This window comes from Vombatus ursinus, unplaced genomic scaffold (assembly GCF_900497805.2).
Source record: "Vombatus ursinus unplaced genomic scaffold, bare-nosed wombat genome assembly UNPS02014786.1, whole genome shotgun sequence".
Lineage (NCBI taxonomy): Eukaryota > Metazoa > Chordata > Mammalia > Diprotodontia > Vombatidae > Vombatus > Vombatus ursinus.
Genome location: NW_020954564.1, coordinates 20,771,268 through 20,797,021, shown reverse-complemented (window position 1 = coordinate 20,797,021; position 25,754 = coordinate 20,771,268). Strand labels below are relative to the sequence as shown.

Sequence of the window (25,754 nt, the reverse complement as noted above, 5' to 3'; positions counted from 1 at the left end):
GAGTTGATAAGATCACCAAGTGAAGTAGTATAGAGGAAGAAGAGGGCATTGGACAGAACCCTGTGGGACATCTATGGTTACAGGACATGACCTGGATGAGGATCCAGCAAAGGAGACCAAGAAGGATCAATATTATAGGTAGGAGGAAAGAGTAGCATCCCAAAAACCTAGAGAAAAGAGATTAACAAGCAGAAAAGAATGATCTACATTTTCATCTCACTCTCTTTTCAACCCTCTGCAATCTGGCCTCTGACCTTGTTATCCAACTGAAATTACTCTCTCCAAAATTACCGACGGGCTCTTGATTGCCAAATTTGATGGTCTTTTCTCAATCCTCAGCCTTCATGATCTTTCTGCAGCACTTGGTGCAGCTGGCCACCCTCTCTTCTTGGCTCTCTCTTAGGGTTTTGGTGATACTGCTTTCTCTTCATTTTCCTACTTCTCTGATCAGTGCTTCCTTCTCCTTCCTGCCCTCTGAGTGTAACCCCAAATCACTATCCTGGGCCCTCTTCTCTTCTCTCTTAGTAACTTTATCAGCTCACATGAGTTTAGTGATCGCATCAATGCTGATGATTCTCAGATCTCTATATCTAGCCCTGGTAGCTCTCCTGAGTTCCAGTCACATTCACTGCCTACAGGACATTTCAAACTGTATGTCCCATAGGCATCTCAAACTCAAGAAATCAAAACCAGAATTCATTATCTTCCCCCCTCAAAAAATTTTCCTGTTTCTATCCAAAGCACCCCACTAGCCTTCCAGTCGCCCAATTCACAATCCTGTCATCCTCTATTCCCACATATTGAATCCATTGCCAAATCTTGTCATTTCTAACCCCACAACTTCTCTCTAATCTATCCCTTGTCTCAACTAAAAGGAGTGACATTAGCTCAGATCCTCACTCCTTCTTGCCTGTTCTCCTTGCCATGGCCTCCCATTCAGTTTCAAGTCTCCCCTTCCACCAATCCATCTTCCACACAACTGCCAGAGTGATTTTCCTAAAATGTACATCTGCCCATGTTGTTCTGCTTCTCAAGAAATTTGAGTGGTTCCTCATTACCTCCAGGATCAAATATAAACTATCCTGATTGACATTTAAAGATCTTCACAACTTGCTTTTCAAGCTTAACACCCATTACTTTGCTATGTGTGCCGCAGAGCCCAGCCAGACTGGCCTGAGGATCACGGGACCATATACCTGGGCCCTCAGAGGCCATCTGGTCCAACCCACTCCTGCTACCAATGAGGAGATGGAGGCTCTGGCAGGTTAAGACACTCTCTGGAGGCCAAACAGGTGGTAAGTGCTAGACGTGGCATCTGAACCCAGGTTCTCTGACTCCAGAGACAGCTCTTTCCACTGTGCCATACTGCCTTCTTGTGGCATTCCATCTCCCATTTTGGAGCTTTTGCAGTGGTTCTCCTGCATGACTGGCATATACTCCCTCCTAACCTCTGCATCTCAGACATCCTAGCTTCCTTGAAAGGTCAGCTCAAATGCTCTCTTCTACCAATCTGCATGGTACTGATTTCCCCAGCTATTAGTGCACTTCCCCCCAAATTATTCTGAAACTATTATATATCTAATTTGCATATACCTTCATATGGACAAGCAATCTCTCCTCAACAGACCATAAATGGTTCAAGGCAGGGACAGTTTCATTTTTTACTTTGTATTCCCAGCAGGTAGCACAGTGCCTGGCACATAGTAGGTACTCAATAAATGCATGACTGAGTCTCACAACAACCTAGTAAGGTAGGTACAAAACATATTATAATTACCATTTTACAGATGAGGAAATTGAAGTTCAAAGAGTTGCCCAGAATCATATAACTAGTAAATCTGCAAGGGTTTGAACATAACACTCATCTGATGCTAAGTCCTTTTTTATGCTTAATCTTTTAATTCATACCTCCCTTAAGTGTTATATACTAAAAATATAAATAGGCTTCTAGATCCATGATGAGTTACAAAGGGAAACTGGGATGTCTGGTGGTATGTCCCTCACCTTTTAGGTGACAAGAGGTAAGAACACAATGTCTCCCACACTGACCAGGAACTCAAGTTAGGTAATAGATTCCTATGCTCAGTGGCCCATGGGGCTCCTCCCAGCCTTCTGTTCTGTTACTGCAATTGTCAGGAGGCCAGCCATGGAAATCTAGCTGCAGGCTGCAGGCTTTAATGAATGTCTATCTAATAAATGCAGAGGTTAAGTGGCCAAGTTCCTATAGCTAGAGAGTAACAGAACAAAGACAAGAATTCAGGTCTCTAATGATTTAATACAAGTTTCTCAGACTGCCTTCCCTGTGACCACTGCTAATAGAAGACTGAGCTTTCAGAATAAGTGAGATTGTCACTTTATCCAAACAACAGCAGCCTCCTCCTACACCTAACCTTTTGTTCTACTGATAGGTTGGCTTGAGTCCCCCCTTTTCTCTGTCCCAACAAGGGAGAGCATCCAAGGTGTAAAACACAAGCATAGGATAGCTAGCTAACCCAAGGCTGGATAACAGGGGGTTGAGGAAAGGAAAAAGGCAGAGACCTTGTAGAAGACAGAAGGCAGCCCAGCCTAACGCAAGGCTTCATAACCAAGGCTGCCTTCTGTGGGTCTCTGCTTTCTTCCTTCCCCTCACTGTTGAGGGAAGCTTTATCGACTTTTATAATGAAGGATCCCAATTTCTAAGGTAAGACAAGGGCCCACATAGTCCAGTGAGGAGGCCAGCACCTAAATCCTCAGCTCCTAAGCTATGACCTAGAACACAACAAACATGGCTATGCAGTTTAGCCTGTTTTCAGTATCACATTATAGCAATATGAGAACTTTTGAAATATGAGGGACACCTAAGCCTGAACAGTATACAATATCCTTTCTTTCCAGTTATCATCCTCTCACCCTGAAATAAACCCATTTAAACCAGCACTAAGATATGATCCAACGACCAGCACTCCTCACGGAGACATATGGATCCTCTCTGACACAAGCCCCCATTCTCCACATGAAATGCTAGCTATCATCTAAAATGCAATACTTGGCAAAGAGGGAGGGTCAGTCTGGGGTTACAGGATTTAGTCCATCTGCTGGATAAGTAAACACATCAACTATACCATTTCTTAGGAAAGAGACAGAGGAGGGCTTCTAGCACCTCTCTCACTAGCAGGTTCACTTTTGATCCAGTCAGACGGGAACAGAGTCATAACAAGGGGTTAGATAACCTTACTTTATTCTAGTCTAGTCTTCTCAAAGGGAGTTTCCTGATAATGGGAGCACCAACTCCTACAGCATTCCCTAATAACCCTTCTCGCAGGGGCCGGTGTGAAGTGGGGGCAACACACAATTTGTGTTCTTCCCTAAATCCCCTCAAGCCTCGATGGGGGCTGGTTGAGGCAAACATACAAATTCCGCCTCCCAAACCTTGATGGGGACCGATCAAGGCACACACAGCGGTCAGCCTGAACATTCACTGACCAGTGCCCACTTGCTTTATAGGGCAACAGCCAAAGAAGGCATATTGCCAGCAATAGCCTCACAATTTTACATCACTTCATTCCTACATCTACTGTGACAGTGCAATAGAAACTGTTTTGAACCATGATCGTGAGAACTCATATCTAACACCTGGGAAGTAGAGATTGTTATGGCTATGGATCCTTGGAAGAAAACTCTAAGAAAGAATAACAAACAATCCATTTTACACACACTAAAATTCACCTCACTTACACCATCTTAACAGTAACAACTCACATTTGAACAATACTTTACGGTTATAGAGCACTTTACTGACATTGCCTTATGTAAGCTTCATAGTAGCCCTGGCCATGGTCCAGTGGACAGAACCCTCAATTTGGAATCGGAGGACCGGAGTTTGAATCCTGCCTTGGGCACTTACTATCTGTGTGACCTTCAAGAAGTCACTGGTAATTTCTTTGGGCCTCAGTTTCCTCATGTATAAAATGAGAGGGTGGGAGTAAATTACCTCTGAGGTCCCTTCAGGTTCTGAATCTATTATTCCTTAATAGGCAGTGCAAGTATATTACAGATAAAGTGTTTTATCTTCATTTTATAGAAGAAACCAAGGATCAGAGATATAAAGTGACCAGTCCAATGTCACAAACAGCTAGTAACAGCTAGGCACAACCAGGTTAACCCCATGGCTCTTGACTGACTCCACTAAACTATCCTGATTGGGGAGTATATCAAATGGCTTACTATGGATGGGCTCCAGTCATGCTTCACATCCTGCTCCAGCCATATTCTTGCCATTCGTCCAGGCACTGCTCAGGAGACCTTGCCCTGGGGAGTCTGAACTATCTCTGTTCTTGAACTTCAACCCTGTGGCCCTCAGTCCACACTGGTGAATGTGTCTCGAGGCTCCCTACATCCAGCCAGGCCCAGTCATGCTTCATAATCCACCTTAGCCACTCTTGCCATCCACCTTTCCACGGCATCCTCCCACCCCACTGGTTTTATAAATCTGGAAGTTGTATTGCCATTACTACTGAAAAGGCCACGTCAATCAGCTACCTATGGCTCCACTCACCATCCCTGTGACTTCCCAAACCAAAACTTCCCTCCCTGGCTACCACTCCCTGATATGTGCGGCGTTCTTCACCTATTAGAATATAAGACGCTTAAAGGTAGAGACTGTCTTTGCTTTTGTATTTATTTCCCGGGAGCTCAGCACAGTGACACATTATTACACACGTGGCAGGTGCTTAATAAATGTTTTTCATTCATTTACTACACTTGTGTGAAAGGGCATTCAAAAAAGGCAGTTTTCACAAATTATTGATTCCCAAGAAAACAATATACATAACGACAATAACATAAACTGAAAGATCACAAATAAAAAAATAAAAAACCCAAATTGAATAATGTAAATATAACCACCAATCTTGGTCCCAAAAATGAATTAAGAAAATGCAAATGTCCTTCCTTCTCTTTGACGTGATGGTTAATTTTGTGGAATTTTTTTTCTCTTTTTTTAATCTTTTTTGCGGGGATGACTTACTGGGGAGGGGAAGCAGAAGGGATATATTTAGAAATGACAATAATGTAAAAACAAAAGATATCAATAAAAATATTTTTTAAGCCCCACAAGTTAATAGTTCCCTGGTGAACATGGACACAACCATAAAACAAGGAGAAAGCAAACTCCTTCATCCGTGGCCACCCTGCTCTCCTGTTCTCCCACGATCCTTCACTGACTCACCCAGCTTGATCCCAACACAAGGCTCCATATATGTTAAAGGATCTTACTTTCCCATCCAGGTGGCATGGCTTTCAGGGAGCCTAGGAACAAACAGGGTGGATTTTCCAAAGTCGACATCAATGACTCCAAAGCAGCCTGGCTCTGTGACACCAAAAGCCCAGTGAAAGAAGGATTCCTAGGGTGAGGAATGAGGACAGAATGTTAGTTACCCAGTGATCCAGCCCAGGTCAATGCAGAAGCACATGGCAACAAGAACTGACGAAGAGTTATGCTGAACACACTCAACAGTCAGCAGGCTGTTAAGAGCTAGAAGGGACTTTAGAAACCATTGAGTCGGACACTCTCATTTTAAAATCAGTCAATCAATAAGTATTAAGCACCTTCTATGTGTCAGGGACTGTGCGAGGCTCTGGGGACACCAGCACAAAGAATGAAATGACCACTACTTGGAACAAGCTCACTTTCTGCTGGAGCCCAGAGAGGCCAAGCACCTTACAGAGAGTTCCAGAAACAGACAGCATGACCCCACACAGTCCACCCTCGTTACCCTTTCCAAAGCCTACCCATCTTTCATGGCCTCCTTCAAAGTCCTTCTCCATGATGCTTTCCCTAAGCGACGCAGCCTTCAGTGATGACTCCTCCCTTTGGAAATCCTCTAGTCTGTACTACACACTTGACAATAAATCACACACTGTCTTCTAGCATCTGATACCCTCAATAGCCATGGTATTTTTTTTTCACGTTTTTAGGCTCTGGAAGAACAAAAAATAAGTAATAGCTGATATTTAAATAAAAACTCTTAAGGTTTACAAAGCACTTTCCATAGACCATCTAGATTTCTTGCCCAGGCTTGCCACTAACTGGCTATGTGATTTTTGAATAAGTAACTCCATCTCTCTGATCCTGATTTTTCCCGATCTATAAAATAAGGGGGTTCAATGATCTCTCACATGAACTAGGACAAAGTAAACAGAGCCAGGAAAACAATTCAAAATGCACAATGATAACAATATAAACGGAAAGAACAGCATCAAAAATCAAAACAATGCTGCAAAAGTATAACAACCAAGAGAAGAGATGAGAAAATGCAGCTCCCTCCCTCTTTCGCGGAGGCTAGGGATATGATGGCAGTACAACAAGGTATGTACTGACAGCCAGTGACTGATGGGCTGGTTAGTTTTTCTAAGCTGCTTTTTTCCTTTTTTCTCTTTTATTCCTTACCAGAAGGGTTGGTTCGCTGGGTAGGGAAGGAATATGTTTGTTAATAAAGGTGACATAAAAACAAAAAATATCAATAAAAAAAATTTTAAAGACTAATCTTGAGGGGGAAATTATTTTGTATTTAATAATAACAGCAATAATAAGAGCTAACATTTAAACAGTGCCTTAAGGTTGACAAAGCATTTTACAAATATTATTTCATTGTATCCTCACGACAACCCTGGAAGGTAGGTGATATTATTGTCCCCATTTTGCAGATGAGGAAACTGAACAAAGAGGTTAAGTGACTTGCCCAGGGTCACATAGCTAGTAAGTATCTGAGGCAGGATTTGAACTCAGGTCTTTCTAACTCCAGGCCCAAAGCTCTATCCACTGCATAATTGTTTTGCACATAGTAGGCATGTAATAGATGTTTGCAGAGCTGCTAAACTAGTCTATTAGAGCAAAGTATATTGCCTTATTCCTCTTATATCTCTCCAAAAAATAGCTAACCTCAGGGCCTCACACTGGGCAACAGTAAACCTTTTTTGATTTGCATACATGAAACTATGCTCATAGAACAAGCAATTTTTCTACTTAAACCTTTCCCATCTGTCTCCAATCTCCATCAAAATCACCAGCAACAGGAGCTCTCAAAGCTTTTGGTCATAGATGCTAAGGGAATAAACTTTTTAAAAGTATAGAAATAGGGGAGGTTCTGATTTAAGATAATTTTTGCCTATCGTCAGTAAGCGTGTGCTCAGATGAAAATGAGACTAAAATAAAAAATTGGTAAGAAGGTAAAACTTGAGCAACAGTCAATAATCTTTTCTCGGAAAAATCATTTAATGGAATATCCAAGCTTACAGCTATTCTAATGGAAGAATGACAGCCCAGAAAGGATCTCCATAAGCCAAAGAACGTTTTATTCCAAAAATACTTTGCAATTAGTTCTCCAAAATATTTCCTTTAGTCACATTATCTAACATTTACTGAGCTGCAGCAATGGGGAGAGCCAAACAATTCCAACAGCAGACAACATGCACTGCAAATGTGAGGAACCCAGGAGCTAAGTGCTGCTGTAAAGTCAGAGCTAGGCAGGCCCTTAGAAGGTAGTATCTAGTTCAACACCCTCATTTTACAGAGAAGGAAGCTGAAGCCCAGAAAGGACTTTCTCAATGTCCGAAGAGCCTTGGGGGTAGGTGATGTATGGACCAGGCCCATAGCAAATATGTGAATACCAGAGAAGGCATTCATGTTTAAGCCACCTGTCTAAGCAGGTTGAAATATGGCCCCTCCTTAATTCAAAGCAATGGAATAAATCACGGCAAAGCCCCACCCAGGTCAAGATGTCTGTGACTTTAAGGAGAAGGTCAACAAACTGATATCTTAGTTAGACCTAGAACATTAATCTAAACCTGTGACACAGTCACAGAATGTCTCAATGTTGGAAGGGTCCTCTAAGGCCATCTAGTCCAGGGGTGGTGAACCACAGAACAAATGAAGTTTAGATTCAGTCAAAGGGCTGCATCTGAGGACCTAGGAGGCCACAGGTTCTCCACCCCTGATCCAGTCCAACCCACACCTGAGTAAGAGTTCTCTCTAACATATACCCCCAAATGGATCATCAAACCTTTTCTTGAAGCACTCTAGTAAGGAAGAACCTAGCACCTTCCAAGGTAGCCTGTTCCAAGGTAGAGGAAAGCTTGGAACCCTTTCCTCTAACATCAAAACGAAATTTGAGTTTCCACAACTTCCACTGATTTCTCCTTACTTTGCCATCTTGAGCCAAGTAGAACAAATGAAACCTCTCTTCCACGTGACACATGACTACTGGGGTATGGCCACTCCATCAGCTTCAAATCTATCCATTTGTACTATCATGTATTACACAAGAGTAGAAGGATAACGAAGGCCAGATTTTTCATTTGAAGTGTGTGTTGAGCTCCAATTCAATAGCAACAAATGCACTCCGAATCAGCTGGATTCCAGAAACACACACCATGTACGTTAGTATATGGGAAAGCAGCATGGGATATTGAGGCTTTGACATAAGTGACCTTTTAAGCCGACGGACTAAACTTATGAATCAGGAAACTAAAGACATCGCAGAAGGGATAAACAACCAGAAGACAAATTAGTCTAACCTCCCCCACTCACCTGCCGGAAAAGAACCCCGGTGTCTGTGCAGTACCTATTACTCTGTTCCCCTCCCTGCAGGAGGACCAAAGAATGTTCCTGCACAGCTGGGTTCTTCCTTAGACGATCACACAGACGTTTCCTGTTCAAGGAGAAGAGGGCCCGTGGTACTTTCAAGGTTTCATTACCCAGCCAAAATACAGGTCTGAAAAAAGAGAAAATCATCCCAGTTAAGCCTACATGTGCCAAGCCTCCCCGAACCACCACCTGTTTAGTAGATTTTTTAGGCTTTATTGCCACATGCATATAATGTGATGACACACATACAAACACAGACAGAAAAAAGATCAATACATGGCAAATATTTGAAAACTATTTGGATGGACACAAATCCATTCTCAGCTTACAAAACAAGATACACAGGCAATACACCAAGGCAGCCGCAACAAACCATGGAGCCTCCCCTTAGCGTGCCCAGCACGTGCTTCAAAGGCAGGCCCCCTCTCCGATGGCTCCCAAAGAATCCCTAGTGCGCTGACAGGCTTACTTCACTTGCTCAGCTGTGCAGACACCAAACAATCCACAAGCATTTATGACACTCCTACAATGTGCAAGGGACTATGCTGGATGGGGACACAAGACAGAAATGAGATAGGCCCTGATTTCAAGGTGTTTACATTCTACCAAGGGCAACAGTAGAATTTCTGCACTGTGCATCTGCTGCCTTGCCTGGTTTCAACTCCATGGAACAAGAGGGCCCTCCCAGGACAAGCTCGTCTCTGCTAAGTTCACCACCAAGCTACTAACTCAACCCTTGACTGACTCACCTCCCACTGCCTCCTCCCCGCTAGGTCTGTAGGCCAGAGTCCAAACTCCTCCCAAAGTCTTCCATTATAAGGGGCAGAAACAATGCCGTTTTCCTCTTTGGACTGTAAGCTTATTGAAGGCAGGGGCTGTTTTCTTAATAATTGTATCCCTAGTGCTTAGCAGAGTACCTGGCATGTGATAGGTGTTTAATAAATGCTTACTGAATTGGAGTGGAAACAACATGTGCACATGTAATAAATACAAAACATACACAAGATAAAAACTGTGGTGAGGAGACATTGAGAGCCTGGAGGGAAGCTGAGGATTCTAAAAGATGACAGGCAGAAGAAGGTACATTCCCAGCACTGGGGAGAGTCAGCCTGTGTAAGGGCAATAGGAAAAGGAATGCACGCAAGAAATAGTAAATAGTCCAGGGTACAAAAGCAAAGTAAGGAGTAATAAACCTGGAAAAGCAAGCTGCTTGCAGCCAGATTGTGAAGTGCTTAAATGTCAAACAGGACAGTCTGTATTTTATCTAAAAAGCAAGAGGAAGCCACTGATGCTTTCTCCTCAGATGACATCGACAGAGGGTGTCTGGGTCTTTACCAATGCCTTCTAATTATTACATGACACCAACCTAAAATCTAAAGATGCCTTCAGTCAATATATGCTGAGCACCTATTGTGTTACTTAGCAATCAACAGAGGGGAAACCAAGTGCATGTAGAATGCATATCATCCAGATTATAGCATACAGCTGGGCAGGTGGCCTAGGAGTTAGTCAAGTCTTTCAGTATATTTATCTTGTGATACATATGTTGCAGACACTGCAAGGAAGAATGATCTGGGTCCAGAATTGGTTAGGCTGCATTTGGGAAATCGCTGAATGAATGAAGAAACATTTATTAAGTACTTAACTATGTGCCAAGCATTGGGCTAAGTTCTGGAGACACAGATGGAAAACTGAGTCAGTCCCTGCTCTCAAGGAGCTTACATCCTAATTAGGAGACACAACACATATAGGAAAGTTCAGTTTCAAGGTAGACAGAAAGGCCTGGTAGTACTGAGGGTGCTAGAGTAGGGTAGATGGCAAAGTCTAGGGTTCTTTCAGGTATGTGATCAAGTCACATGACAATGCTAGGGGAGTTTGCAAGGCTGCTGCCTTGCAAGCCATGGTAAAGTTCAATAGTCCTCCATCTTACTGGGAAGGATTGAAGCTGCTAACTTCCCAATCATCCAAGCAGTATGGGTGGGTAGGTGGGCCATGTTTATTCAGAGAAGTGAGGGAGGAGGTTGTGGAGAGTGAGTCCACCTCTCGAGGTGGGGCAAGGGGATGATGGTGTAGTTTGACTTGCCTGACACATGCTTCCCCTTCTCTCCCTCTGGAAGCCAGGTGCCTTGTGGCTTCAGCTAGGCTGGTTTGTCTGCCATGTGTGACAGGTGGGGGGGAACAGCTGACACCTAAGGGCATTGGGCTTAAAGTACTGCTGTTCTCCAGGGTTTGGGATTCAGGATCCTACACTGTTTCCACCAGGGTCTAAGACACTTTGCTGCATCAGCTAAGCTGACTTGTCTGCCTTGTGTGTGGCAGTTGGTGGGGATGGCTGGCATCTTCTCCACTGGTGCTTCCCAGCATGGTCGCTGTGGGGGCTGGGCTAGAAGCAGGACTGGTGGCCTAGGGGTACTGTCACTCCCAGGGCTCTTGTGTTTATCTGCCTATTGGTGGCAATTGGTCAATAGTTATTACTGGTGGTGATAAGGAAGGTGGGCTCTCTCTCATCAATGATTTCTCCCCTTATTGATGGCTTTGGGGGCTGGAAGTAGGACTGGTGGTGTGGGGCATACTAGTATCTTCAAGGCTCTTGAGACCAGGTCCAGGAGTGTTAATCCTCAGGGATTGAGGAGAAATGGTGGTCACGGTCGTGGTGGTGGTTTGACTTGCCTGGCATTGGAAAATGACATTAGGCACTTCCCTCCAACCCTCGGTCTCCCTACACACCCATAAGGTTCAACAGAGAAGGTGGATCTAAATTATAAAAGGGCTGGAAAGTCAGGCAATGAGTTTAAGTTTGACATGCTAGGCCCACTTGATGTTCCTGGGGTGCAAAGGACATGGTCAAAGGAGCATTTTAGACTCTTCATCAATAGACACTAAGTGCCTACTATGTTCCAGTTACTACACCAAGAACTGGAGATACAAAGACAAAAAAGAAATGGTCCCATTCCTCAAGAATATGACCTCCTACCAGGGAAAACAATATGGACATAAGTAAGTATATACAAAATAAATGCCAGGAAATTGAGAGGGTGGGGCTAGAACCTGAGAGGATGAGGAAAGGCCTCCTGAGGGGGACAGCTCATGAGCTAAGCTTAGTAGGAATCCAGAGATTCTCTATGACAGTGATAAGGAGAAAGTGTAGTCCAAGCCTGTATGAAGGCACAGAGACAGAAAATGGACAAATGAAAAAGCCAATTTGGCTGGACTGTAGAGTGCAGAAAGCAAGAGAGGGAACAGAGAATGAGGAAACACGAATCAGGGAGGCCAGCTAAGACCAGGCAGGACTCGATGCCTGTACATTAGATGCTAAGGAAGAGACCCCATTCCCATATGCCGTCAAAACTTCAATCTATTTGACCATAGCTTCTAGAAGAATCCAAATATTCACGGCAGTATAAAATGTGTGCAAATCTTCAATGGAACAGAAAATAAAACCCCTGCTAACTAGAACTAGAGCTTTAACAACTGGCCCATAGAGTCCTGAGGAGCTCATCTAGTCCAAGGCCCTCATTTTACAGAAAAGGAAATCCCAGTTCAGGGAGGTCACATGACTTGTCCAAGGTTACACTGCTAGGAACCATCAAGGTAGCACTGGAACCCAGGCCGACTGATTCTGAAGCCTGCAGCCTTTTCATTGTACCCTGCTGTCTCCCCAATTACTCCAACTGGGGATCTATGAGGAGACAGGTCTTGTTTCTTGCAAACTTAACCTTTCCCTACAGCTGTAATTCAGAGACCTGAAAGTGAGGTGGTTAGACAAGCTGGATTCTTTAAAACCAAAATATCATTTTCACATCTTTTGTTCCTCGCCTACCCACGCAAACTTGTGGATAGGGACCATGAGCTAGGCCTACTACTCTCACACTGAGGAATATGGGCTTGTTTGTATTACTGCAGGCATTATAGACCAGGATATATCAAGGGAATTGATCTCTTTAGATAGAATGACAGAAACAAAGTGGAAAGGAATTTATTGAGAAAACAAAAAACATTGCTTCACTATGTGGTAACAGCCAGCCAGCATACACGATCAGAGTAGCCAATATTCACACAGGCTCAAATTCCTTCAAAAATTCTCCTCTCCTATCTCATTAAAGTTTATCATAGGAGGCAGAGAGAAAAAATGAATTTTTAAAGACTAGAAGACAGGATAGAGAGGTTACATACTAAGCCACAAAAGCAGTTTTAAGGGTTTAACCCTTATATAACAGGAGTTGCAGGAGAAGTTACACTTATCAATCCTGCCCCACCATAATGAATAGCAATGCCTATCAATTCAAGTGAAGAAAAAGTTTTTAGCAGCCCATAATATTCTACAAAAACAGTGCCAAGGCCCCCAGTATTAAAGGTGCATAGAGGTGATGTTTTCTTAGACACTTCTTGAAGCATAGGAAGGAAAGACTAAGTTAAATTATTAGAACCAAAGACTGTTTAAAGTGGAAGGGCTCTCAGAGTTCATGCAGTACAACCCCTCAATTTAGAAAGGCACAAGTGAGGCAACAGAGAAGACACATAACTTGTCCAAGATCACATAGCTAGTTAAAGGAACCCCAGTTTCCCAATTCTCAATACAATGTGTGGTCTACTATATATCAATCAAGGGGCTTCAAAAACAATACGTTTAATTTTTTTAACTTAACATTTTGAACTTTTGTGCTGAGTTAAAAAAAAAAAGCAGTGAGTTTAGAAAGAGGCCAATTTTTTAAAGACCACCTTTAACTAGCAAAGATATTTTTTTAAATGAATTTTTCTTTAGAACCTGTTGAGTTTCAAAAGAGGGAGAGAACAGTGAGGCTGTTTTATTAACTTCATTGATTTTGAACTGATTTTTCTCTTCAATAAAAGTGTTTTAAAAATTAACTTCACTAGATTTTATGCCTTGGATTGAGCTTTCCTCTGCATGTAGGCCTTTTCAGATATAAAGAGTCCTGCCCTTTCATTTGAGGTATGAAGTTTTTTAGGTTGTAAAGGCGATTCATACTTCAAATAAAAGAAAGACGGGATGACAGATTCTCAGAGCTAGAAGGGACCTCAAAGGGCAATTGGTACCTGAACAGGAATCCCTTCTACCACATTCTAGACAAACAGCCATCCATCCAGCATCCACTTAAAGACCTCCAGTAATAAGAAATCCTCTTCATTGCTCCTGATCCTGCCCTCTGAGGCCAAGCAGAACAAATCTAATACGTCTTCCACATGAATTCCTTGTAAACACTTGAAAACAGCTATGACATTCCCCCTACATCTTCTTTTCTCTAGGCTACCATACCTAGCTCCTTCAACCAATCCTCATATAGCATAAATTCAATCCTTTTCATCAGTCTGGCTGCCCTCCTCTGGACACACTCCAGTTTATCAATGTCTCTCCTAAAATATGGCACCCAGAACCACACACAAGACTGCAGATATCTGACCAGGACAGAGTACAGTAGGACTCTCACCCCATCCTGGGACATCAGACCTCTCTTAATGCAGTATGATACTTAGCTTTACTTGAAGACAGATACCACATTCCCTGAAAATCTTCTCCAAGGCCTTTCTGAGATTCTAGAATTTTGTGAAAACCGATCCAATGACAAGGACCTTGTTTGGGGAAAAAAAAAAAAAGAGAATCTACTCATACCATAGCTTCCATCCACAGCACAGGCATCCTCATCTGACTTATCACCCCATCTTCCATCACTGCCCCATCTCCCTCTGACTTGATCTTGATTCTAACTTAGTATGCAATGATACAGTTGCTCTCTCCTTCCAAGCTGGGGGAGAAAAGTGAAGCAGCAACTTGCTAAGACTTGGGCTGATGCCAGCTGAGCAGAAAAGGCACCTTTTCCATCACCCTTCTTTAACTGGAAACACAAGCACTCCCCCCTTCCTGTTGTCATGAAGCCACCAAGTCTGTCATCATGAGTCCTGAAGGTGAGAACGGATGAACATTTATGGTTACAAATGCATTTGGTCATTATTGGGCATTTTCTGACAGAAACCCAATGCTGACAACTCTAACTTAAGGATCTGTCAATTCAATTCCTTTTAATCTTCTCTCAGTAGGAGCCCCTTAACTGGTAGGACTCCCATCATTTTTACATTCATATCAATCAAGATGAACATAGATGGAAAGGCTTTTTTTTATCTCCGCTCTAAGTCAAATCCATTATGTGGTCAGAGACCTAGGTGCCTAATTCTGTGTCCTATTCTTCCTGCTGAGGCCCAGGCAGTCTTGGAATGAGGCTATCATGAGTTAGAGCCCCACGTGGGCCAAGATGATCAAGTGGGCCATCTGGGTACACAGCAGTGCTTCTCACTTGTTTTGGCTATTTAATGAGGGCACTAAGATCTTAAGTCCCAATCAAGGAACTGGCTGCCACAAATTCAGTTGAGAGAGCTCATGCATGAAAAGTCTCCACTGCCCAAGGTACCAGTACTGTATATGTCTGACAAGAGAGAAATGAGGGAATAAGAAGATCCTGCCTTGACTGTGCTGATCCGTAAAGTAATGCAAAAGTCTATAATCACATTTAAGTAAAGTTAACAAGCATTTATTAAGCACCAACTCTTTTCGAAGAACTATACTAAACGCTGTTGAGCATACAAAGAATGTCAAAAGACAGTCCCTTCTCTCAAGGAACTCACAATCTAATGGGGGAAACAATATGCAAACAACTATATAGAAACAAGATACATAAATAGGAAATAATCAACTGAGAGAAAGTGCTAGCTAGATAGATAGAAGGTGGATCAGGAAAGGCTTCTTGTATAAAGTGGGATTTTATCTGGGACTTAAAAGAATTAGAAAAGAGAGGAGGTGAAAATGAAGAGGGAAAAAATGCCAGACTTGGGGGAGATGAAAGTGCCTCAAGGTGGGAGATGAAGATGGAGTATCCTGTGGAGGAACAATCAATCAATCAAATATTCAATCAATAAACAGCAAGGAAAGGAGGCCACTGGCACTGGATCACAAAGTATGTGGAAGGGAGCAAGGTGTAAGAGGACTGGAAATGTAGAAAGGGGCCAGGTTCGGAGGGGCTTTAAAGGCCAAACAGAGGATTTTCTATTTGATCCCTGAAACAACAGAGAACACTAAAAGTTACTAAAGGGGATGGGCCCTGCATGGTCAGACTTACACCTCCTACTTCACATTTACAATTCAACGATACAGACCCTCCCCCAAAGTTTATATAAAACACTAATAATCAAAATCCATACTTCAAGTGATGACCAACTATGAATGACTCAGTTCTTCTCAGCAACACAATGATCCAAGACAAGTACAAAGGACTCATGAAGTAAAATGATGTCCACATCCAGATAAAGAACTGATGGACTCAGAATGCAGATCGAAGCATACTTTTTTCACTTACGTTATTCTTTTTTGTGTTTTTTTTATTTTGATCTGTTTCTTCTTTCATAATTGTGATTAATGTGGAAATATGTTTTACACGATAGCACATGTATAACCTACATCAAATTGCCTACCATTTTCAGAAGAGGGAAAGGGAGGGAGAGAAGGGGAAAAAATTGGAACTTAAAATCTTGTAAAAATGAATGCTAAAAATTGTCTTGACATGTAATTGTGGGAAAAAAATACTATTAAAAAACCCACGCTTCAAGTTCAATTCTCTGTGATTTTCTTTTGAGTCGACTTATTGAAGGCATTTCTCTCTACCTGAAGAGCACTTCTTTGCTTTTCTCAGCTTCCAAACTTGATCACAGGCCTGCAATCAACTATATTATTACTGTACTATGCTGATCTGGTGACAAGATGGCAAGAGAAGGAGTAACCAAATGACCTCAAGTTCAAGAGCAATGTTCTATCACTTATTAATTATTACAAGACTTTCACGGAAATGACAGTTTGGTTGAAAGCCAATATGTGATTTATCACAACAGAAATCAAAACTCCTCTAGGACCTTAGCATCCAAAAAATACAAACCTGACAATTTCCTGTTGCAAACAGAGCATAAGCAAACTAATAAAACATTTATAACTTTATTTTTGTAATGCTTTGTTGCTAAGATAGCATGAATTTCCCCATGTTTCTGAATCCTACTCCTCTCTCCCACAACTTACACTCTGCCCTCTTCCCAAATGCCTTTTAAAAAGTGATTTGCTAGAGCACCTGCCCTGGATACAGGAGGACCTGAGTTCAAATCCGACCTCAGACACATAATACTTCCCAGCTGTATGACTCTGGGCAAGTCACTTAACCCCAACTGCCTCACTAAAAAAAAAAAAAAAAAAGTGATTCTGGGGCAGCTAGGTGGCTCAGTGGATAGAGCACTGCCCCTGGAGTCAGGAGGACCTGAGTTCAAGTCTGGCCTCAGACACGTAACACTCACTAGCTATGTGAGACCCTGGGCAAGTCACTTAACCCCAATTGCCTCACATAAAAAAAAAAAGTGACTCTGAAAGGGTGAAAAGTCTGGAAAATCCAAAGAAATACATTTTTAACTACAGGAAATCAAAACGGCAAAAGGCTGTAAGTAGTGAAGGGACCTGGGACAAGGGATCTTTCCTAAGGCTGTCCCTAACCCTTAAGTCCTAGGGAAAAGAGAGAGGAAGAATCCACACAAATCACTTCTTTAAAGAAAATCTACCTTCTGGGCACTCTCAACCCACTGAAATCAGCAGGACAGCCTCAGCCTAGGCAAAAGAACAAAGGTTCCTTCAAAAGTTTCAGGTGGAAAAAAAAAGAGAAAACTAATGCAATATAAACTAGTACCTAGAGTTGAGTATAAGAAAGTCAGAGCCACAACCAGAGTAACTAATGACTACTGTCTCACTATAACCTAGTTATTTCTTGACACAACAAAAATGGCTTTTGGCAGCTACACAGACCCTGATGACAATTCATTCAGTTTTTAAATTAATCCTTTTTCACAGAATTTCACAAAAAGAATTCTCCTGTCTTATCAATTACAGTAAAGCCTCTAACCAGAATGTTCAGGGGATTTTAGAATGCTCATGTTAGCTGCATTTAAAATCATTTTGCATTCATCATTCAACAGACATTTATTAAGCACCTACTATGTATAAAGTTTTGTGTTAGGGGGCTGTAGACTCAGGGTAATAAGACACAGTCTCTGCTTCTCAGGGAACTTATTTATTAGAAGTGATGTCAAGGATACGAGTAAGTATCAGAACATGGTAGAATGTGGTAAGTCCTTTCTATAGTTCAGAGGAAGGGAGGGATTCAAAGAAGGCTTCATGTAAGAAGGGGCACTTTAGTAGGGTGATGAAAGATGAGTTGCCTAGGCATGTGTTAGGGAGAAATGGCTGGGAGAAAGGCATTCCAGGCAGAGTAAATAGAATTGGCTAAGGTAAGAGAGGTAAGAAAATCCAAATCCCATACAGAGATGAAGCATAGGTCAAGTTTACCTAGAACATTGACAGCATAGAAAGGAGAAATAATAAGTAAGGGTGAAAAGGCAGGTTGATTGTGTGGGAAGGAGAGGTAAAGTATAAATTACAGAGGTCCTGAATGCCAGGTTGGTAAGTATGAACTTTATTCTACAGACATTAAAGAGCTGAGTTGGAGAATAATATGTTTTAAGTTTTAGGAAGGTGAGTTATTTATGATGTGTGAAACAGATTAGGGATAGGGTAAGGCAACCAGCAGGGTAGAGGATAAAGAGCATTTGCTTTGGAGTCAGAGGAGTTGGGTTCAAACCCTGGCTCTTTGGGTCTCAGCTTCCTCATTAGTAAAGTGAAGGAATGGACTTGATGTCTAGATCCAGTTGAGTTCTAAATCTTTATGATCCTATGATCCCGTAACTAGACCCTGGAAGGGTATTGCAATAGTCTAGGCATTCAGAAATGATGGGTCCCCCTAGAGTGGGGGCCACAAGGGCAGAAAAGAAGAGACAAATCTAAGGGAAATTTCAAAAAACAGACATAAGAATGAATAAAGTGACAGATATAACATAAATGATCATTTGCCTTTGGGGGAAATAAGGAAACTGGGAGAAGCTGCTTTGGATTTGTTAAATATGAAATGTCAGCGGCACGTCCAGGTAGAGATGATCTGTAGGGAGTTGGAAATGTCAGTGGGTCCAATGACCAGCCCTGGATTGAGAAAGGGGTTAAGATCAGAGATGTAGATTCAAGAATCATCAGCATGGAGATGATAGTTCAAATTTAAATGCAACATGTATTCTTAACCACTCATCTACACAGCATCGTGCTAAAGAATACAAAGTTTAGATAAAACATAATCTCTGCTTTTATGGAGCTTACAGTCTAATAAGGAGTAAGACACAAAAACAGAATACCACAGGAAAAAAAAAGAATTACATGACAGACACATTATAGAGCTGAAGAACAAAATGTTATGTGAGATCTGAGGGGAAGGTAAACAAAGAAATTAAACAAAGAAATCAGAGAAATTCAAAGCTAAAAGGGAAACAGTACAGAAAAGAGCTGGAAAATGAATTGGTCCAGCTCTGCCACTTGCTACCTATGTGACCTTAACCAACTCTCTTCCCCTTTCTGGGACTCAGTTACCTCATCTATTAAATGAAGGTACTGCAGTAATTGCATTTCTAAGGTCCCTGGAAGCTCCAACAGTCAGTAAGCCTCCTAAAAACACAGCTGGAGGGGGCAGAAGAAGAGAAGCCAGTGGGAGAAGTGAATAGGAAACTGAGTGTTCCTGGCCCAGGACCTATCATCCCATTGGAACACAAAGCACAATGAGGGACCGGGGATTCGGGCTGAGAATAAAAAGTGACTACCAGGGCATAGGAAACATGTTCTTTCCTTTGAAGAACATTTCATTTCCTTCTAAGTTTGGTCTATTAGACAGTAGTAGGGTGGGAATGGGAAGAGAAAGATTCTCTTTACATCTTGTTTAAAATATTTGTTGGATAAATTCTTAAAAGTTATTTCAGAGACGACTTATAGTTCATCTATGCCCTTATCTCAGCCTTAAGACACTTCAAATGCATATTTATGTTATCTGTAATTCCTGGAATGACAACCTAGGACAACACTTAAAACCATACTTAAAATCACAGATCTATAGCTGGAAGGGACCTCTCAGGCCAAGCCCTTCATTTTATACAGATAAGGAAAGTGAAGCCCCAGGAGGCTGTGACCTGCCCAAGGTTGAAGAAATAGTGAGTATCAAAAGAGAATATAGTGTTGAGAACCTGAGATCTACACCTGAGTTAAGAAATTATGGGCACCAAGGTCCAGCCATTTAAATCCAAAACTTCTGTACCTCCTCTGTGGTGGTAGCACCAAAGTAACTATTAGCTCCTGACTTTGCTGACACTTCCTAGGACATGTGGGTCTCTCTAGCAGCCTCAGCCTCATCAATCCTCTCCATGACTCTCCTTCTACTTCTAGATCATCTGGACATTATCAAAATCTAGTACAGTATTCTTGAAAGCAACAGTACTTTACTACAGGTAGTAAATAGGGACATCAATGGATATAAATGCTCACATTCTTATGCTGCTCTATTTACAAATAGCTTTCTTCACAACAACTCTTGGGGGGTAGTTTTAATATCCTCATTTTGCAAAGAACAAAACCAAGACTCAAAATCATACAACTAGTAACTGCTGACTAATGGCATGAGGCCTAGAAGCCGAGTAGGCAGTTCTCTCTACTTTGTCTGGATACATCTATCTAATCTACTAAATCAAATACTATCTCAACCCAAGGGCCCTTTACCTTTTCTGTCTCCTTTTCTGGATCTTCCTCCAGATCATGCTCTTTAACCACAGGTGTCCTTCAGGGCTCTGTCCTGGGCTCTCTTCTCTCCTCCCTTTCCAATGAATCATTTGCTCAGCTCCCACAGATTTAATTATCATCTATAGGCTGATGATTTTCAAATCTACCCATCCTGCCTCAAACTCTCTATTGATCTCCAGTCCAACTGTCTTTCACACATCTCAAATTAGATGACCAGTAGACATCTTCAATTTGATACGTCCAAAACCAAAGTCATTATCTTTCCCCCTAACCCTCCCCAACTCCTACCTTCCTTATTACTACAGACGGCAATACCATCCTTTCAGTCCTTCAGGCTTGAAACCTAGGAGTTACCCTGGACTCCTCACTATCTCTCATCTCCATAACCAAGCTGTTGCCAAGGCCTGTTGACGTCTCCTTTGCAACATTTCTTGAATATGGTCCCTTCTCTCCTCTGACATTTGCCACCACTCTAGTGCCAACCCTCATCACCTCATGCCTGTAATACTGCGATAGCCCAAGGATGGGTCTGCCTACCTCAAGTCTCTCCTCACTCCAATCCATCCTCCACTCAGTAACTAAAGCGATTTTCCTAAAGCACAGGTTTGATCATGTCACACATCCCACTCCACCCCCACTCAGTAAAATCCAGTGGCTCCCTGTTGCCTCCTTGCTCTATTTGGCATTCAAAGCCCCTTATAGCTTGGCCCCTCCTATCTTTCCAGTCTTCTTATACTTTACTCCCTGACAAGTACTCTTCAGTTCAGTGACACTGATCTCACGGCTGTTCCAGGAACAACACGCCTTCTCTTGGCTCCAGAGATTTTCTCTGGCTGTCCCCCATGCCTGAAGTATTCTCCCTCTTCATCTTTCCTAGCTTCCTTTAAGGCACAACCAAAATTCCACCTTCTACATTCCCCAACCTTAATTTCATTGCCTTCACTCTGTTATTTCCTATTTATCCTGTATACAACTTGCTTTCTATATATTTGCATGTTGTCTCTCCCATTACATTGTAAGTTCATTGGGGGCAGGGAATATCTTTTGCCTGTTTTTGTAACCCCAGCAGTTAGCATGGTACCTGGCACATAGTAAGGACTAAATAAATGCTTAATGATTAATGGATTGATTTTTTCCAAAAATTTATGCCCTTTTGTCTTTGGGACAAATTTATTCTAAAAACTACACCAAAAGTCTATTACTTTCCTATTCTTCAAAATCAAAAAAAGTATTCTTCTAAGAGTCTTCCTCTTTCTGGAAGCAAGATGTTCTTTGAGTCACAAGTCACTTCGTCTTCTGCCATCATAATCAGAGTTATTAAGACTAAGCAATCAGAACTCAAGATGACAAAAAAATCGGCTCATGTAAGGAGAGGTGGGGGAGTGGGGATGGGATATCATTGATCATAACCCCATCTCGGCCTAATTATAACATTTCTGTGTGCAACCAACAGAAAAAAAGAGCTGAAATTAACTAAGCCAGGAGTAAGGTCAGTACTTTATATTGAGTGCTGAACCTGGGAGTCAGGAAAGCCAGTGTTTGAAACCCATCTTGGATAACTGAATCAATTAATAAGCATTAAGTGCAATGAATAAGCACTTAACATGTGCCAGGTATTGTGCTAGGCACTGAGAATAAAGACAAAAGTGAAAAGTCTTTGCCCTCAATGAGCTTACACTCTCTTGGGGGAAACATTTATATATAGAAAATATATACAAGGTAAAGAATCTGCAGAGACTTTATATAGGTGACACCTGACCTAAGTCTTGAAGGAAATTAGGTATTCTAAGAGGCTTACTTAGCTGGGTGACCTTGGGCAAGTGACTTAACCTCTCAGTTTTCTCACCTGTAAAATGGCACTTCAGTTCTTTATATTGAGCTCCGGGCCCCTTCCAGGGCTTCCTGCAGATTTATGGCAGGCCCCCCACACTCACAGTTCTCTCCAGGCTCCGGTCTCTGCACTAAAGTGTCGAGTGGGTATGACCATAATTCTACAGATAAGCATATTAGGGCCCAGTTGGTAAAAAGGATTCCAGGGGCTCCCTAACTATGAGGCCATATCCAAGCTTCTCTCAGCAGAGACAGAAGCCTGAGACCATCATTTTTGTCATATCTCTCTTTCAGGACCTATACATGATCCTGAAAGTGAAATGAAAGTGGAAGCCAAAAGATCTGGGTGTTCTCATGCTTTCGCCACTGACTCACTAGTCAACTGTGAGTAAATCACTTCCTTTCTTTGGGCCCAACAAGATTTAGGGCTGGAAGGGACCTTAAAGATCACCTAGTCCAACTCTCTCATTTTATCGAGGAGAAAATGAGGCTCAGAGACCTAAAGTAAGTTTTCCAAGATCAAAGCAGCAAAAGTTTAACTAGGGACCTACAATGTGAAGAGGACTGATCAAAGGGAGATTTAAAAGTTTAGACAATTTCAATTCCTGTAGTCAAGGCAGTTATAATGCTATATTACATAATAGGCACAACAGAGAGGTAAAAACTAACTGGGGCCAAGAAATCATGAGGAGTCATTAGGGAAAGTTTCCTGGTGGCATTTGAGTTACACAGGTAATAGGTAACAGAATCAGAATTTGAACCCAGGTCTTCCAACTTCAGGAGTGGTGTGCTCTCCTCTATGACATGCAGCCTCTTATTTTTTTCATTTGTACAAAAGGAAGAGGTTGGACCCAATCAACATTAATTAAGCACCTACAGTGTGTCAGGCATACCACAGTAGGAGACGGAGATACAAAAGATACAAAAGACAGTCTCTGCCCTCAAGGAGCAAGGGAGGGGGAGATAGATGGGGAGATAATATGCAAACAAATATATACAAAACAAGCTATCTACAGGATAAGCAGAAAACAATCAAGAGGAAGGGCACTAGAGATAAAAGGGGATGAAGAAAGCTTTCTGCAGAAGGTGGGATTTTAGAGGTCAGTAGATGGTACAGAGGAGAGAGAGCATTCTAGGCATAGGGGACAGCCAGAGAAAATCCCTGGAGCCAAAAGATGGAGTGTCTTGTTCAAAGAACAGTCACATGGTCAGTGTCAACTGAACTGAAAAGTATATGGCAGGAAGTAAAGTGTAAAAAGACTGGAAAGGTAGGAGGAGCTAAATTATGAAGGGCTTTGAATGCCAAACTGAGTGAGGAGACAAGAGGGAGCCACTGGAGTTCACTGAGGTGGGGAGGGGGTGATGACACAACAGAAAATCACTTTAGGAAAATCACTTTAGTTGCTCAATGGAGGATGGATTGGAGTAAGGAGACATTTGAGGTAGGCAATCCCACCAGTGAACTATTGCAATAATCCAGGCATGAAGTGACAAGGGCCTACATCACAGTGGTGGTAATGTCAGAAGAGAGAAGATGGTATACTGGAAAAAGATGGCAAAGGAGGATCAACAGGCCTTAGCAACAGCTTAGGTATGAGAGGTGAAAGATAGTGAGGAGTCCAGGATAACATCTAGGTTTTAAGCCTGAAGGACAATACAGTAATAGGGAAGGTAGAAGGGGAAAGGGTTTAAGGGGAAAGATAATGAGTCTGATTTTGTACATACTGAATTTAAGATGCCTACTGCACATCCAATTTAAGATGTCTGAAAGGCAGCTGGAGATGTAGGACTGCAGATCAACAGAGAGCTCGAGGCAGGATGGGTAGACTTGAAAATCATCAGCATAAGGATGATAATTAAATCCATGGGAGCCGATGAGATCACCAAGTGATGTAATAGAGAGGGAGAGGAAAAGAGGTCCCTGAAGGACACCTATGTTTGAAGGGTGTGATCTGGAGGAAGATCTACAAAGAAGAGAGAGAAGTAGCCATTGCATAAGGAGGAAGAGAACCAGGAGAGAGCAGTTTCCCAAAAACTTAAAGAGAGTTTTCAAGGAGGAGAGAGTGATCAACAGTGTCAAAGGCTGCAAAAGGTCATCGGATTTGGCAACTAAGAGATCATTAGTAAGTTTGGAGAGAGCAGTTTTAGTGGAATGAATAAGGTCAGAAGCCAGATTGTAAAGGGTTAAAAAGTGAGAGGAGAGAAAGTGAAGACATTTGCTTAGCTGGCATTTTCAAGGAGTTTAGATACAATGGGCAGTGGAGATATAGGACATAGCTGGTAGAGATGGAAGGATCAAGTTTTTTCCAAGATGCTGGAGACATGGGCATATTTGTAGGCAGCATGGAATGAGCCATTAGACAGAGAGAGATTGAAAATAAGTGAAAAAGCAGGGGTGACAGAAGTATCAATATGCTAGAAGGGACAGAATGGAATAAGGTCTCTTGAAGAAGGAGAGAGGAGAGCCTTGATAAGGAGTAAGGCACCTTCAACACTTGAGACTAGGGTGAAGGAGGAGACAGCAGTAGAAGGAGATGGGGAAGAGGGGAAAAGAGGAAGTTCATGATAAATGGCTTCAATTTTTTCTGTAATACATGAGACAAGATTCTCAGCTGAGAGAGTGTGAGGAAGGGGGGGGAAGTTATGAGAAGTTTGAAAAGGGATGAGGGGCAGCTAGGTGGCACAGTGGATAGAGCTTGGAGTCAGGAAGACCTGAGTTCAAATCCCACCTCAGACACTTGACACTTACTAGCTGTGTGACCCTGGGCAAGTCACTTAACTCCACTGCCTAGTTTAAAAAAAGAAAAAGAGAAGGGATGGAAAGATTTAGAAGAGCCTCGATACTCTGAGATCTTTTAAGCTCTGATGTTTTGAGTGAGAACGTTAGCTTGAAAGGGAAAGGATGGGGGGGAGGATATACACACACACACACACACACACACAAAACACACACACGCGCGCATATACATGCACCCCTCAGGCCCCAAAAAGCCCTCTATTCCCGGAAGTGGAGAACGCAGCAGGGGGTGGTGGTGTGGTGGTGAAGGAGCAGTAGTTGTCAACGGTTCCCCAGGATCCCCAGAAAGCAACCTACACCCTCCCTGACAGCTGGTCCCGGGTGTCCCCCACGCCTTCGGGCTCTCCAGGACCGGGGGGATTCGGGGATTCCCGAAAAACCAACTCAGAAAGGCCAGAGGACTCCGCACTTACCCCCCTGCCACAGCCATGTTAGCCCAGATGTGCAAGTCGTTCGTCACGTGCTCTGAGAGGTGGTCAGCTGACCAAAGATTTTTCTGGGAGCCACTAAAGGAAGGGGCGGGATTCCGCCTGGGTCTCGTGTGATTGGGCTCTGGGATGGGAGGGGCGGGGATGTGGGCGGACTAGAACGAAGGGCTCTCCCAGAAGTGTGAGTTGTAGTGTTTCAGGGACAAACGGTGCACACAGCACCGCTGCTCCCGGGGCGGGGCCACTTCTGGGGGCGTGGCTATAGTTGGACTGATGGCCGGGCGGGGGCTGTGGGCGTGGCTAATGCTTGGGGGCGGGGCTGATCTTTGGAATTGGAGTCCACCCTGATCTCTCCATCCTGATTTGTGGCCCTCA

At 42.7% G+C, this 25,754-nt stretch overlaps 1 protein-coding gene across 1 annotated transcript in view; it reads right to left on the bottom strand.

Moving 5' to 3' along the window:
- Positions 1-25,437, bottom strand: part of LOC114046955 (xaa-Pro dipeptidase) — a 257,017-nt gene extending 231,580 nt beyond the window's left edge. The window contains exons 1-3 of the mRNA XM_027867604.1: positions 25,365-25,437; positions 8,567-8,750; positions 5,254-5,381 (exon numbers count right to left, since the gene is read on the bottom strand). Of these exons, the coding sequence (XP_027723405.1) occupies positions 5,254-5,381; positions 8,567-8,750; positions 25,365-25,381 (329 nt within the window). The 5' untranslated portion in view covers positions 25,382-25,437. The remainder of the gene's footprint in view (positions 1-5,253; positions 5,382-8,566; positions 8,751-25,364) is intronic.
- Between the last annotated feature and the right edge of the window lie 317 nt (positions 25,438-25,754).